The 14,241-nt window shown below is 53.7% G+C and overlaps 1 protein-coding gene across 3 annotated transcripts in view; it reads left to right on the forward strand.

Annotated features, from left to right (window-relative positions):
- EGFR (epidermal growth factor receptor) overlaps positions 1 to 9,736 on the forward strand; it is a 140,786-nt gene extending 131,050 nt beyond the window's left edge. For 2 of the 3 annotated variants that reach the window (XM_037041114.1, XM_037041111.1), the window contains exons 23-28: positions 2,374 to 2,520; positions 4,161 to 4,258; positions 4,770 to 4,937; positions 5,277 to 5,324; positions 6,240 to 6,345; positions 7,070 to 9,736. In XM_037041114.1, coding sequence (XP_036897009.1) covers positions 2,374 to 2,520; positions 4,161 to 4,258; positions 4,770 to 4,937; positions 5,277 to 5,324; positions 6,240 to 6,345; positions 7,070 to 7,431 — 929 coding nt within the window. In that variant the 3' untranslated portion in view covers positions 7,432 to 9,736. The remainder of the gene's footprint in view (positions 1 to 2,373; positions 2,521 to 4,160; positions 4,259 to 4,769; positions 4,938 to 5,276; positions 5,325 to 6,239; positions 6,346 to 7,069) is intronic. The other variant, XM_037041113.1, reaches the window with a different exon arrangement.
- Positions 9,737 to 14,241: the final 4,505 nt, after the last annotated feature.

Here is a 14,241-nt window from a genome sequence, read left to right on the forward strand (position 1 = left end):
GAGCCTCGCCTTTGAAGGAAGTGTCACTAAAGCGTTTCGCCAACGGCTGTGCTGGGCACGTTCAGCGTTGTGACCAGACCACGGCCTCACAAGTCACCCAGCCATCTGCTGAAAGTGTCATGTTCACTTGTGACTTGTCCGTCTGTCCCCAGCTACGGAAGCAATGGGGGTGAACAGGAGGAGTCACCCCACCTCCACAGAAATGTGCATTTGGGGGGAACAATATTGAAAGGAATTTCCCAGAGGAATCTAGTCGTCATCACAAAAACAAAATCATTCCGGGCAGCGTCCACCAAGCGTGTTTTTTCACAGCATCGTGAACTTCCTCATACCTCCAGAGGGAGGGGTATTTTTACCATCGTGGGTCTTGTCTGTCTCTTTGGTGAGAAGGCCAGCACTACAAAGGCAGAGGTCTGTGGGAAAGAATAAGGGAATTTTCACAGGGACTCCAGAGCTGAGCGGATTGGGATCAGTGGGCGAGATAAGGAAATTAAGCTCTTCTGATGCCTCATTATTTTCAGTCACTTTCTAGATGAGTCTACCCCCTCAAGACAGGTGGAAAGAAGGGCTTCTCCCTGAGTCCTGGACGCTGCCCTGGGTCCTCTTCATTGACACCCCACTAGCCAGAGCCCCCCTCAGTCAGACTACAGCAGGAGCCCCAGGGGTCTCCCTGCTTCCTGCTTTGCCCACTCTCGTCTAGTCGCAAGCAGGCAGAATATATTTCTACCCGCATCAGGCTTGTCCTACTCCACATGACACCCTTCTTCGGTCTCCCTGTATGTTCCCAATGGAATCTGAGCCCCCAGCCGGGATCAATGACCTGGTGCACGATGCTCTGGTGCGTCTCGCCTTTCCAGCCTCTCGGGCTGCGTCCCTGTGCGTGTCCCGCTCCCCGCCCAGCACCCCGCCTCTGCCCACCCACAGCTCACACTAGGTCCACATTTGTCCAGTAACTGAAGACTCTTCTGTTCAGCAACTGAATGTCCTGGAACGATCACCGCCAGGATCAGAGATTCAGCATCACGGCAGTGGTTGTGCATGTTTCCTTTTTCTGGAAAACGTGTCATCAGCAATCGAAATCCCGCTGCACACTGGAACTGTTAGATCGTGAGCCTGAGTTTTGAGTGGAAAGAGCATATCCTGTTACTTCACTCTCTAGTGTCTGGTCAAGGCAAAATGTTTTAATAAATTGGGGACCTGTGTGCCCCCCTGAGCAGGTGGAAGACAGAGCATTCATACCACCTCCCGGTCCCACTCACAACCACAGCCGGGTGCATGCACGCCCCTTCCCCATTGGTTCCCGTCCTGGAAACCGTGCCTTTCCACAGGGACTCCACGTGCACATGGAGACACAGCGCTCAGACCGTGTAGATGGGAATTCATGGACCCACTCGGGCTGGGAAGGAGGTCGCCTTTCTTGCACCAAGTCCTATTTGACTGGGTAGCAGCAAAGGACCGAAGAACCTCCTTCCTAGCCCCTGGCCCATCGCTTTTCTCCCTGCCCCAGCCCTGCATTCTGTATGTCAGTTCAGGTCACTTGTTTGGGAATGGCCTCTGGAACTCCAGAGCAGATTGTGACCATCTGTACCTAGAAACCAACTCTAAAGGAAAGGGACCGTTGGGCCCACTGGAGACCAGGCCTAGCCTGTGTCTGATCCCTCCGTGTGGAGTCTGGGGCCTGGCTCAGTCCCACTGCGGTTGTCTCTAGTGGCACCTCGGGCACCGTCATGTCCAGGTGGGGTCAGGCTCCCCAGGCGTTGGTTTGTTTCCAGAGCACAGAACTCCAGGCACAGAGGCTCAGGGTGGAGAGACCGTGAGTCAGACGGGGGCACAGTTAAAAACAACACCCCCTCTAAAATTAATGTTGCTTTGATTTGTCTTTTAATATGATGTTTGATTTTGTATAGGGTTCTGTGCTTGCCAAAAAGACATAGGGGAATTTTTGTTTCTAATTTTTCTTTTGTTTGAACACCCAGTTGCTACCCTTGTTTGTCATACCCGTATTTCCCCTTCCCAGCCGCTCAGGGCAGCTGTCTGGGGAGTCTCCCCCACTGCGTAAATAACATTTATGTCATTCCCGTGGCTGTGTTGTCTTCATTGTTGATACCAGAGTTTATTGGCCACCGGCTGTGTGCCTGGCATTGACTGAACATTTCCATCATGTTACTTATTTGACCCTCACAACCATGTTAGGAGATACACACTCATCGTCCCACTTTACAGAGAGGTAAACTGAGGCTCCCTGTACTCACGCCAGCCGCCCAAGACCACAGGAATGTAGGTGTTTTAAACCTTAGGAGCGGCACCCACGTGATGACTTGGGACAGGGGGTTGTGATTATAGACTCACAGAGCCGCAACTTCATCCCCCCAGGGGTCACTGTCTGGGAGCTGATGACCTTTGGGTCCAAACCTTACGACGGGATCCCGGCGAGTGAGATCTCAACTGTCCTGGAGAAAGGGGAGCGCCTCCCGCAGCCACCCATCTGCACCATCGATGTCTACATGATCATGGTCAAGTGTGAGTGACCGCTGTGGCCGCCGCCCTCGCATAACTGGCCCTCAGCCAGGCTCACTGCGCCTGGAAAGACATTGCTGCCCTTAGCCAACAGTGGAGACTTAAGATGCTAACCCCGCAAAATGCCGTCACATTCTTCTCTCTTTTTTAAAGATTTTATTTATTTATTCTCAGAAAGAGAGGAAGGGAGAGAAAAGAGAGAGAGAAAAACATCAGTGTGTGGTTGCCTCTCAAGCACCCCTACTAGGGTCCTGGCCCACAATCCAGGCTTGTGCCCTAACTGGGAATCAAACCTATGACCCTTTGGTTTGCAGGCCTGCACTCAATCCACTGAGCCACACCAGCCTGGGCTGCTGTCACATTCTTTATGGCAAGTGCTCAAGTCCAGAGACATCTGCCACTCTCCCCTCAATCATTTCTCAGGAAGCCTAGCCTGACTCACTGAGTGCTATGACCTGGCATTTGCCCATGGTTGGAAGCAAATAAACAAAGTCAAAGCCCTCCGTAAGCCCTGACACTGAAATACTCGAGTCTGAGTTGCTCCCAGGAAAAGCCAGGCCACATTTCGTTACCAGAGAGACGGAATGTTTTTAAATGCCTAATAATGAGTAACCACATGAGGCCAATAGAATCAACATTTCTGCTGTGATCTGAATCTTCCAAATGGCGGATTTACGTGAGGCAAGTAAACATCTTAATCCAGGTCAGAGTGTGTGGCTTAGTTGACACTGCCCCAGAAGCCTCTGTCCAGGGGGCCCTGGAGGTGACAGGACATGTGTGCTGAGCGTTTACACAAGAAGGGACCACAGGGACAGCCCAAGGAGCAAAGTCAGTGTAAATGTTAATGCCTCTGCGATCTTTGAACTACAGGTCTCCTATTTTAACTTCCTTGCTCGGGGGCTGAGGAAGCTGGGATTCCAAGGGGGTTGTGACTTGCGTGAGGTCACCCCACAGTCCGGCCTAAAATAGCCTGACATCCCACTGAGAGGAAATAAAGATGAAACCCCGAGAGGCAGGAGAATTTCCAGCTCACAGCTGCTCCTCCAGCTTGTTAATGCAGGCCTGGGTGGCAGTGTGCTAACCGAGAGTGTCCCCCTAGGGAGGGCCCTGAACACCCGCCACTCCCCACCCTGTCACTCGTGACTCCTGGGTACATGCTCCAAGGACGGCACCAGGGAGGGGAAATCCCAAGTCCCGAGGTTCTTAAAGAAAGTCCCTAAATTTCCCTAAACGGAATCCAGTTTCAAACTTGCAAGCTTTCCGAGTGACCGTAGATGAGGCTACCTGTTGGGATGGCTTGGGGCCAGAGACCAGACCCTCAGAGCAGGTCACAAGAAGCAATGAGCATAATGAGGCCACCGGGTCACTGGAGGGGATGGCACCGGAGCGCCGGATCTCAGAAGAGCAAGGGCAGAGAAAGCAGGGGGGAGAGTGCCCCTCAGACCCACACCTGTCCTGGCGTGAGGGGCTTTAGACAGGTCAGTGCTCCTTGGCTCAGGCTGGAGGGTCCTTCGCCAAGCTCAGGTTCCTCGGCACACATTCGTCTAAGAAGGCCTCATCACAAAGGCTTGCTTTCAGCAACGCCATCGTCACCATACTCTCAGGCTTCTCATTGCACTGTTTTCCCCTCACCCCCTCTCCAGGCTGGATGATAGATGCAGACAGCCGCCCGAAGTTCCGGGAGCTGATCCATGAATTCTCCAAGATGGCCCGGGACCCCCAGCGCTACCTTGTCATCCAGGTACCCGATCTCTGTCTGCTCGCGCATCGGGGAGAGTCCATGTCATGAGCGCCACATGTCACCGTGCCCCCTCGTGTCAGGCTAGCCAGACCAAGCTCATGGGCGCTGTTTAAGATGCAGTGAAATATTCGAGCAAAACCCACAGCTCAGCACCTCAAGGACTGTTCACAACTGCACACCTACTTCCACCCACCCTGTATATCAGTATAAATCCCAATAGCATAGCAACTAAGAGCCTAATCCACACTCAGTGCACACTGTTGCCTCCCACCCTTCCTTTTCCTCCTGAGCTGTTCGCACTTTATTCCGGGGCTTTTGCACATTGAGGAATTTTTAATGTTTACTTCCAGGTCAGGGGAGGGAGGAAGAGCAGGGGGCATTTTACGGTGACGACTGATGTGGCAAACCTGCAGGCGCCTGCCGGGAGAGACCCCTGTCCCCCACCCCCACCCCCAGCCAGAAAGCCAGTGACAGCCCTCCAGGCCTGACTGGTCTCAAACCTCTGCCACAGGGGGATGAGAGAATGCACCTGCCCAGCCCTACCGACTCCAACTTCTACCGCGCCCTGATGGACGAAGAGGACATGGAGGACATCGTGGACGCCGACGAGTACCTCATCCCCCAGCAGGCCTTCTTCCACAGCCCCTCCACCTCCCGGGTGCCTCTCCTGAGCTCCCTGGTAAGAAGCTTCACTGTTTCTCACAGGGTTTCCGGGAAAATGATCCCCGTCTAGTGGAACTCACCCCGAGACCACGAAGTGCATTCTCACCAAATGGCACAGCCAGACTCGGGACGAGTGCGGCAACTTTTCCGCTGTATCGCCACGGCTGGGTCGGAGCCTTCCAGGGTCCCCAAGGGGTAGGACTGGATTGGAACTAAGCCTGGTTACCCTAAAGCTAATGGGTCCAGACGGAATTAAGTGCCTTTACATGTCTCCACTTCGTGAGATGCTCCTGGCGCACTCAGCGAAGTGGGCGAGACGTGCAGTGTCCAATGAACCCCTTCGCTCCCATTTCAGAGTGCCACCAGCAACAACTCCACTGCGGCTTGTGTCGACAGGAACGGGGTACGTATGGAACCCAGGCAATCAGAACTCGCTGGCATCGCTGCAGCACGGCTCTGTTACACACAGAACAAGGCCCAGATGGCCTGGCCAGTGCGGCGCACTTGCTCGAAATGTCATCCCATGGCCGAGGGGTTGTGGGTTCAATTCCCAGTCCCGGCACTTACCTAGGTTGTGGGTTCAATCCACGGTCTCTATCATATGGCAGGCAATCGATCAGTATTTCTCTCTTGCATCAATGTTTCTCTCTCTCCCATCCTCCCTTTCTAAAAGCAATGAAAAAAAAAATGTCCTCAGGTAAGGATAAAAAAAAAGAGAAAAGAGAATGCCCAGACTCCCCCAGAGAACCCTGAGCTTCCTCTCTGTGTTGTTTCTTCCCTGCATGGCTCCTTGACCGCCGCCCCACGGTCCACAGTGAGGCCTTACTTCACTGCAAAGCAATGCAGAATGTGGCTCCCGGACCAGCAGCCCCGGCCTCACCTGGCAGTCGGTGACAAATCCAGCTGCAGGGCCCCTGCCCCAGACGGCGAAGCACGATGCCCTTCAGCTGATGCCAGTGCTGGAAGCCAGGGAGCCTCCATCTAGATGCTCCCCGACCTGCGTGGACACTACAGGCCACATGTAGCTGCTTGCCCCTACATATTCATTAATTACAATTAAATGTAATGCATGTCCAGTTCCTCACACGTGTGGCCGTGGCTGCCGTATTGAAGAGCACCGGCTAGAGGCCCTTGCAGACGGCCCACGGGGCGTCCCTGATGGGGGCCTCGCCCAGTGGTCAGTGTTAGAGATGCGCAACCTCAGGCCCCGCCCCCGACCTACTGAGTCAGAGCCTGCACTGTGACTGGGCCTCAGGTGACCTCATATGCCACTCTCTCAGGGGTCCTGACTAACGTGACCCTGCCTCCCACCCCCTAGCAGAGCTGTCCCCTGAAGGAAGACGGCTTCTTGCAGCGGTACAGCTCCGACCCCACCGGCGCCTTGACCGAGGACACCATCAACGGCACATTCCTCCCAGCGCCAGGTCAGTGGCTTGCCCCGGAGTCGGTCATGCTCGGCGGCCTCCAGCCCTAGTGTCCTGGCCGGTGGCTTCCTCCAGGCTGACTGTGAGGTGGAGACGGTGGCACATTCTCAGACACAGACACAGAGCAGGGAGGGAGAGGCAGATAAACAGCACACGACAGAGCCAACTGAGCCCAGCACGTGGGGCGTGGGTGGTGAGCACACGGCGTGTCCAGGTGCTGGGTTGGAGCTCTGGTTTTAGAATGAGCCTGCTGGTTCTCTAAACTTTGAAGCAAACCACTCAGATGTACGTGTGTGAGAGGATGTGTGAGTATGTGAGTATGTGAGCATTGTGTGTGGCTGTGTGTGCATAGGCATGAGTGTGTGCAGGTGTGCATGTGTGGGGGGGGTAGATTTGATCTCCGTTTTCTCTCCTCCATCCATTCTTGCCTGCGAACCATGGATTTGTCTGCTCTATGCTTTTTCCCAGATACACCCCCCATCTGCCTGCACACATCCACCCCCCAAGGCAGGCCATCCTCTTAGAACTGGGAGTGGGAAAAAGATAAGTGCCCCCACTGCTTTGAGAGGTACAGATGAGGACAGGACTTGCTTTGCAGCGAGAGCAGCACAGTCACCTCCCCAGGTCCCCTACCCCCCCGTCACGTTCTCAGGCTTCAGAACAAGCCGTGAGGGTCTGCCTGCAGGACACTGTGCTGACGCTCTCTGATGTCCTTTCATTTCAGAATACATAAACCAGGTGGTTCCCAAAAGACCAGCGGGCTCCGTCCAGAACCCTGTCTACCACAATCAGCCCCTAAACCTGGCTCCAGGCCGAGACCCTCACTACCAGAACCCCCACAGCAACGCCGTGGGCAACCCCGAGTATCTCAACGCTGCCCCTCCTCCCACCGTCAACGGTGTCCCCGACGGCCCCACTCTCTGGGTGCAGAAAGGCAGCCACCAAATTAGCCTGGACAACCCTGACTACCAGCAGGACTTCTTCCCCAAGGAAGCCAAGTCCAATGGCATCTTTAAGGGGCCAACAGCTGAAAATGCAGACTATCTGAGGGCCGGTGCCCCGAGCAGTGAATTTATAGGAGCATGACCGTGGATGGAGCAACAACAGTAACAACCCCAGACTCCTCAGCCCCCAGGACCAGTGGCACCACCACACCCCTCCCCACTGCGTGACCACATGAGTCCTGGACCTCTGCACTGGTTTAGCCATATCTGCTCTGATCAACTCATCTTTCAACTGGAGAGTGCCCCTACTCCAAGGCACTTTGGGAAGCCACAGGGACATCCCTGTGTCTTCAAGCTGGGAGGCTCTGGTGCAAGGTGTCCAGGAAAGAATGGTGCCATCGGACTGAAGTTCGCTTTACAATGAGGTATATTTGAGGGGGGAAAAAACTACGGAGTGTTATTGCTTGGGGACCTTTCAGGGTTTGGTTGTCATTGTTGGTTCTGAACCGGCATTTCCAATGAGGAGGAAGCTTGTCCCAATGTCACGCTTGCTGCCCTGAGTGCACGGGGCCCAACCGGGACCGAGAAGCAAGGACCAGTTTTCCAGCTGACACTCAATGGATGTGCTGGCACTGCTTCCAGACTCTTCCGCTGCCAGGCAGCTCAGACGAGAAGGCCTCCGTGACCCGAATGGGCCTGATGGTCATGGTGTCCCATCCTGGCAGGTGCAGAGATAAGCCTCTGGGACCCCTTTCTGGGCCAGGAGGGACGAGAAGGGTTAGAATTCCTCGTCAGACTGACTTTTATACCAACGTCTCCGCGGTACTTACTCTCTGCTGGTTGGCCAGTGTTTCCTACCTGGAAGCATCAAGATTCCCTTGTTTATTTTTGCATTCCACTGGTTTGGAAACCCAGTCTGGTTTCCCCACCCACCAGACGTAACGGTACGGCGAAGGATCAAGGACAGCCCAGGCGGCTGCCTCAGAATGGCAGCCTTTAACTGAGATGCAGAAGCTCAGACAAGAGCCCGTCCCCCCAGATCTGAGTCTCAGGAAGTCCATCAAGTCCTTTGAGGGCCGGGGGTGAGTGCGTAATCCACGGGCTGCAGAGATGAAGCTGTGCTTAAAACTCATTTAACCTTTCCCTCCCCCCCAAAAATTAGTTTAGGCTACTCATAGAAGATAATTTTCTATTTCACTTCAAAAGGTTTTTTGTTGTTGTTGCTCAAAAGGTACTTTATTCTTCCTCGATAAGCTGTCCCCAAAGTCTCCCCTCTCCCACCCATTGTCCTGTGTCAATAAAAGGATGAGGCAACTACTTCCAGACATGCTGGGCACACTTTACATGTTTGAGTAAAGGTCACATTATGCAGAGGGTGGAATTGAAGTGGCAAATGAGACATTTGAGTTTGAAATTGAAGACACTGCCTTTGCAGCATCTACGAGCATATTAGAAGAAAAGAAATATTTTTTTTTCTTCTTAAAAAAAGATATCTCTATCATTGGAGGTGGAGGACCCAGTGGGTGGAGGACGCTACCGTTTTCCGATTTGCGTGTCCCTGCAACCTGACATAGCAATGGTGGCGTTCTGCACACGCTTCACCAACCCCCTCCCGCCTGTCCACCCAGGAAGAAACACTGCCGAGGCCTTTCTGGCCCGTGGGTGTGTTCCTCCACCCCGTATCGTGTCTCAGTGGAAATACACACGCTAGTCAAGCCCCTTCCACCGTGTCCTCACCTGCACCAGCCAGCCCAGCAAAGGTACTGAAGGCACACAAATAAATAAAACAGCATCCCTGATTCCCAGGCACTGACCGTAGAGCAAAGCAAACAGACTCACAAATACTGGGCATAGAGAAATGTGACAAGTGCTAGATGGACCGCAGCAGAGACCTGGGACAGCAGAGGGCAGGCAGGCAGGCAGGCTGCTCCTAGGGAGACCCGGGTTTGTCAACAACTCTGAGTGGGGCTGAAAGGGGCCGGGGTCTCAGGCAGGAGGAGGCAGAAAGTGCGCTCCCGGTGGCAGCAGTGGGAACTGCAGCGGCTGAGTCCGGTCCCCAGGCTGCCCCTTTATCCTGGGATATCTGCGGGCCTGGGTCCCCAGGTCCCCCTTGGGGATGTGGCGTCCCCACCAGGGATTTTAAAATGCTCAGTGACATCTCTGAGGATGTTAGACAATATCTCTGAGAATCTGCAGTTTGATGCCATTGTCATTAAATCACTTCTTCTTAGTTCACTACAGAAAGTCAGTCTTTTAGTCAGATGTTTATTCGGCTCTGGGGAACAATGATTCACATTCCACTGTCACTTTTATTTGCCAAAACACAGGTGATTGGCAAGGGAGGGTGCCTGTCCCCAGTCATATTGTAGCAGTTAAATCCTAGTATTTTTGTAATTTTAAACAGTTTACTATTACTATAACATAATAAAACAGCAAAAACCATTCAAGCTGCTTCTCCTTTGGATTTTGGTTTTCCTGCGTGAAATCTAGTTGCCAAATTCTCAAGGTTGCGTCTCTCACCCCATCTGTTCAGGGAGGTACAGGGTGCTTGTCGATGCTTCCAAGCCTGAGCGAGCAGAGCTCCTTGGCGGGGGGGGGGGGGGGGGGGGGGGGGGGGGGGGGNGGCGGGTAGCGGCTGCAGGGAGAGGACCCCTGTGGCTGTTCAGGAGGGGGGTCCCAGGTGGCAGTGTTTGCATCCCTTGGTCCCGATGGGCCAGGTTTCAAAGCTCACCCTCTGTCCTGCACCCATGCTGACAGCTACTGGTCCTCGGATTCGCCCTCGGTCGGTCCCTGCAGCCGCACCCACCGCCCAGCCTCAGCTCCTGCCTCGGGACATGGAGTCGGGGCTGGAGGAGCTGGACGCTGACAGCACAGGCGACGGCTGCTGTCCTCGTGGACTCTCTCTCAGATAATCCTTAAGGCGGCCCTATGACCATGCCCCATGAAAAATACTCCTGTTGCCTCACGAGGTAAAATGGAGATGAATCTTCACAGCGTAGGTACCTGTTGAAAGTTCCTCATTTGGGGTGTCATGCCAGACCCCTGCGCTGCAGACAGAAGGGAACCACAGGCTGCACCAGCAAGCCCATGGGGCGCCGATCCTCCAGCTTGGCTGCCCTGAGACTCCCTGAGGCCCACACCTCGAAGTTCAAGCAAGGTATCTCAGGGGCAGCCCAGGCCCAGGGACTCTCCCAAGTTCCCCCAGGCTCTTCTGGGGACCATGAGGTGAAGGAAAGCTCTGTGCTATGACTCAGCCCTCGGCTAACGGCAGCCACACAGGACTCACTGGCCACGGGCCTCAGGCAGCACAAGCATCATACAAGGCTCACAGGTCATGGTGACCCAAGGTCCCCACCTCACTGCCCACTGGAGTCACCTGGTGAGTTTAAATGGAAGAGGGCTGGGGTCCCCTCAGACAGATTTAACCAAAATCTCAGGGGCTCCCCATGGGAGTCGAATGGCAAGCAGTTAAAACTCTCACCTCCAAGGTTACCCTTGGCCATTCAAGGCCGAGTGTCTGCCCTATGCCCCCAAGTCAGGACAGAATAAAACAGGCTGCATTCAGTAAAAATCCCCAGAGGCAATGGGTGGGACAATTTGCAGTCTCTGCTAAGCCAACAGTCTCCAATTCCCGGTCACCCGCACTTCTCTTATCTGAGCCTTGCTCAGCCCTTGGGCTGAGAGCATTTCTAAGAAGCCAGTTAGACGTGCAGTCCCCTCTGACAGCAAATGAGCTGCTCACTCAGAGGAACAGCTGAAGAAAGTGGCCTGAATGTCCACTCGGCATTCGTTCTTTGCAGAAGCACATGGTCACGTAGTGGTCATTTCTCCCCTGGGGCTGTAACTGGCCGGAAACCTGCCTCCCTCCCGGAGCTGCACACGGGGCATGCACCGTTGTACTAATCAGACAGGGTGTGTTCTGTAAATCTATTTTTGTAACTTTGGGGAGGAATATTATCCTTTTCTGTAGCACTAAATTTTGTAAGGTATCTTTTAGAAGTCCTTTTCTTTTACAAGAGGAAATAGTATACTTAAGAGAGGCTGCAAGAGAATCAAAATTTGAAACCGAAATCTTTGTTTTCAGAAGGGTTTCACTGAAGCAGGAGCAAAGTCTCTTCTCTCTCTCTCTCTCTCTCTCTCTCTCTCAATGTCATTGCAGACCTAAGTTTAGGGAGTTATCCTGATGAAAATAGAATTGTATTTTTTTATTTCTAAAAGGGGGTGGTGGAACAGCACATTTCGCTTAGTCTGGGTGTGAAGCGGGTTCTGTTGAGTCTTTGGGGGGCTGTTATTGGAAGAGAATTAGTGTCTGTTATCACTAAGGGATCCACCTGCGTACCACCCTCCACCCCTCTGCTACTATGACCCAGGAGGTGTACAAAAAGCAGTTGCAAATTACGTTATTGGTATTTTTACGATCGACATGCAGTTGGTGCAGATGGTTTTACTTGTCTGTTCGCAATGGCTATGCATCAAGCAACATGGACTAGAGAACCTGCAAGGCCCTATGGGTTTGGCCACTCCCATGCCAGCGGAGGCTGCCGATGGTCTCACCGTTCTGCGCAGGACCGCCCACGGTGGGCGGTTCTCAGCCCAATGCACAGTGAAGTCACCAGCAGATTTGCACAATCCTGAGGCAAGCTATGCCTCAGAACACTTCGGTACCGATGTCTGGGTGCAAATCCCAGATTTTGCACTTTTTTGAGCTCCCAGAGTCCTTCCGAGGTGCGGCCAAGGCTGAGAACCAGCACCTGGGGACCCACCACAGGTGTGTGGGTTTGCAGGCAAATTCTGTTCACACAGGGGCCTCAGGATGGAGAGTACACTGAGCCATGAAGACCTCAGCGTCCTTCCTGAGTGCCAGGGACCTGGACAGTGGCAGATCCCGGGAGAACTGCCCAAGCATCGGAGAGGAAAGGGTGCAGCCGGTCGATGACAAGGCAGGAGCTCGAGAACAGATTCCTTCCTCCCACTTTCTCTGTTAAACAATGGACTTGTGTGAAATAAAGACAGAGAGCTTCCTGCCACGCGTGCCACCCCTGTTGGCCTCCCTCTGGCAGCCAGGCCCCCTTTAGGGTGAAAGGACGTGGCAACTCACCAAACAGCAGACGTCAAGAGGATTCCCTAAGCAGTTGGATGGCTTCTAAAACAAACGAGAATTCTTGCTTTATGAAGCAGTTTTTACACCCTTTCATAAGTTATACCTGGGATGAAAACGAGCCATTTATGAATGCAAGGCTACCGGCAGAAGTACTGAGAATCCGCACCCTGGCACCTGGCAGACACATTTCTACACGTACTTGCTTTTTTTCTTTTTTAAAAAGGAAACCTGTTGCTCTAACTTGGCTACAAAGTAACCTTTCTGTATAATACCACCTCTTGGAAATGGAGAGACCCCTTGGGTTAGAGGTGACGGTGTAACTCAGTGGCTTAACAGGCAGCAATAACTTCCTTTTGTTTTGAAACAAGCAGCAGCTGCACAGCCTCTAGACATGGTACTTTTTAACACTGCAAATGTTTGCGTGAGGATGCAACATTTGTACAAACAAAAAGCAAGGTTCTCTTTTATACGGTTTACACGTGGGATCAGAACATGTTGATTGTATGTTGAGTATTAAACAATTAGATGTATACTACTCATTGTTCTTTACTCATACGTACCTTATAAGAATTTCAGTGTATTCTTGGCTAACAATGTTAGTGTTCGCTATTGATCATATCTGACCTACTGTAGATGTGCTTTTCTGACTTTTTAATGTTCATCAATAAACTTTATTTTTAGAGCAGTTTCAGGTTCAAAAAGTGTAAAATTGGGCAGAAAGTAGGAAGCCCCCAAATCTACCCTGACCCCACCCACCCACCCCCACTATCGCCGCCCCCGTCCCAGTGGCCTCGCCACTGCCGAAGGTCTGGAGGTTCCCGTGTGTGAGTGGGGTGAGGACACAGGTTCCTTTCCACTCGAGGGTCACTCAAGGGTCACTCTGGGGGCTGTGCTACCCCTGGTACATTCTGACTCAAGGTCTGGACTCCAGTCATTTCATCACACCCCCCTCCAGTCCCTCCTTCCCAGACTTCCTCCATAGTTCCTCCTGCTCCACACTGCCCTGAAGGCCACGTCTCCTGAGAACACCACACCAGCCAGCGTCCTGCTGAGATGCCCCACGATGCTGCTGAGGGACTCACAAACCCACCCTTGTGCTTGAGGACCGCAGACTCGGCCACTGGCCGTCACCCTCCACCTCCCTTGCCTCTGGAAGGCTTGCCCAGTCCACAGTGACTCTCGGGGGGGCCTGGGCACTCTTACCTCGCCCCTTCCCTACTGACCCTTCAACGTGCTACCAGACTGCTCTGCTGAGGCCCAGGCAGAAGCAGGGTAAAAGCCCAGGTCCCACGCCACAGTGCTCGGCCGGATAAACAGTGGGAAGGGTTTCCTCCTTGGTACCAGCCTCAAGGGCGAGGCCTCGGGGATTCAAGCTCATCTCAACAACTTGAGAAAAAGCGAACTTCCTGAGGATGCAGACGATGCCTCCGAGGAGGCTAGAACAGTTTCCAGGGGGCGGGTGTCGCCTCACCACAGAGCTCCTGGATGGCCCCAGGGGTGCAGGGTGCAGAGGGCCGGAGAATCGGGGTGGGGCTCACTGACCTCATTTTCCAGGGGAACTAGCACCCGGGGGCCTGTGGGGTCATCCACCGGGCTCTCAACTTCCCTGACACCCCAGTAGACTCGGACCCCAGAGGAAAAGAAGCCCAGCCCCCCGCCCACTGCTCTCTCCCCCAGCTGTCCCCACGGTGCCGCTCCTGGTGTGTTCACACAGGGTGGGGGTTGGCAAGAGCAGGAGGTGGGGTAGGGCTCTGCAGGCTCACGGCCACCCCCAAGGCGGGCAGTGTTGATTCACGCCCAGGAAAATCGCAGCTCAGTTGGCAGCATGCCTTCGGAAGACCAACGATCCCC

Source organism: Sturnira hondurensis, unplaced genomic scaffold (genome assembly GCF_014824575.4).
Source record: "Sturnira hondurensis isolate 20B ecotype Veracruz unplaced genomic scaffold, ASM1482457v3 Scaffold0002840, whole genome shotgun sequence".
In the NCBI taxonomy this organism is placed as follows: domain Eukaryota; kingdom Metazoa; phylum Chordata; class Mammalia; order Chiroptera; family Phyllostomidae; genus Sturnira; species Sturnira hondurensis.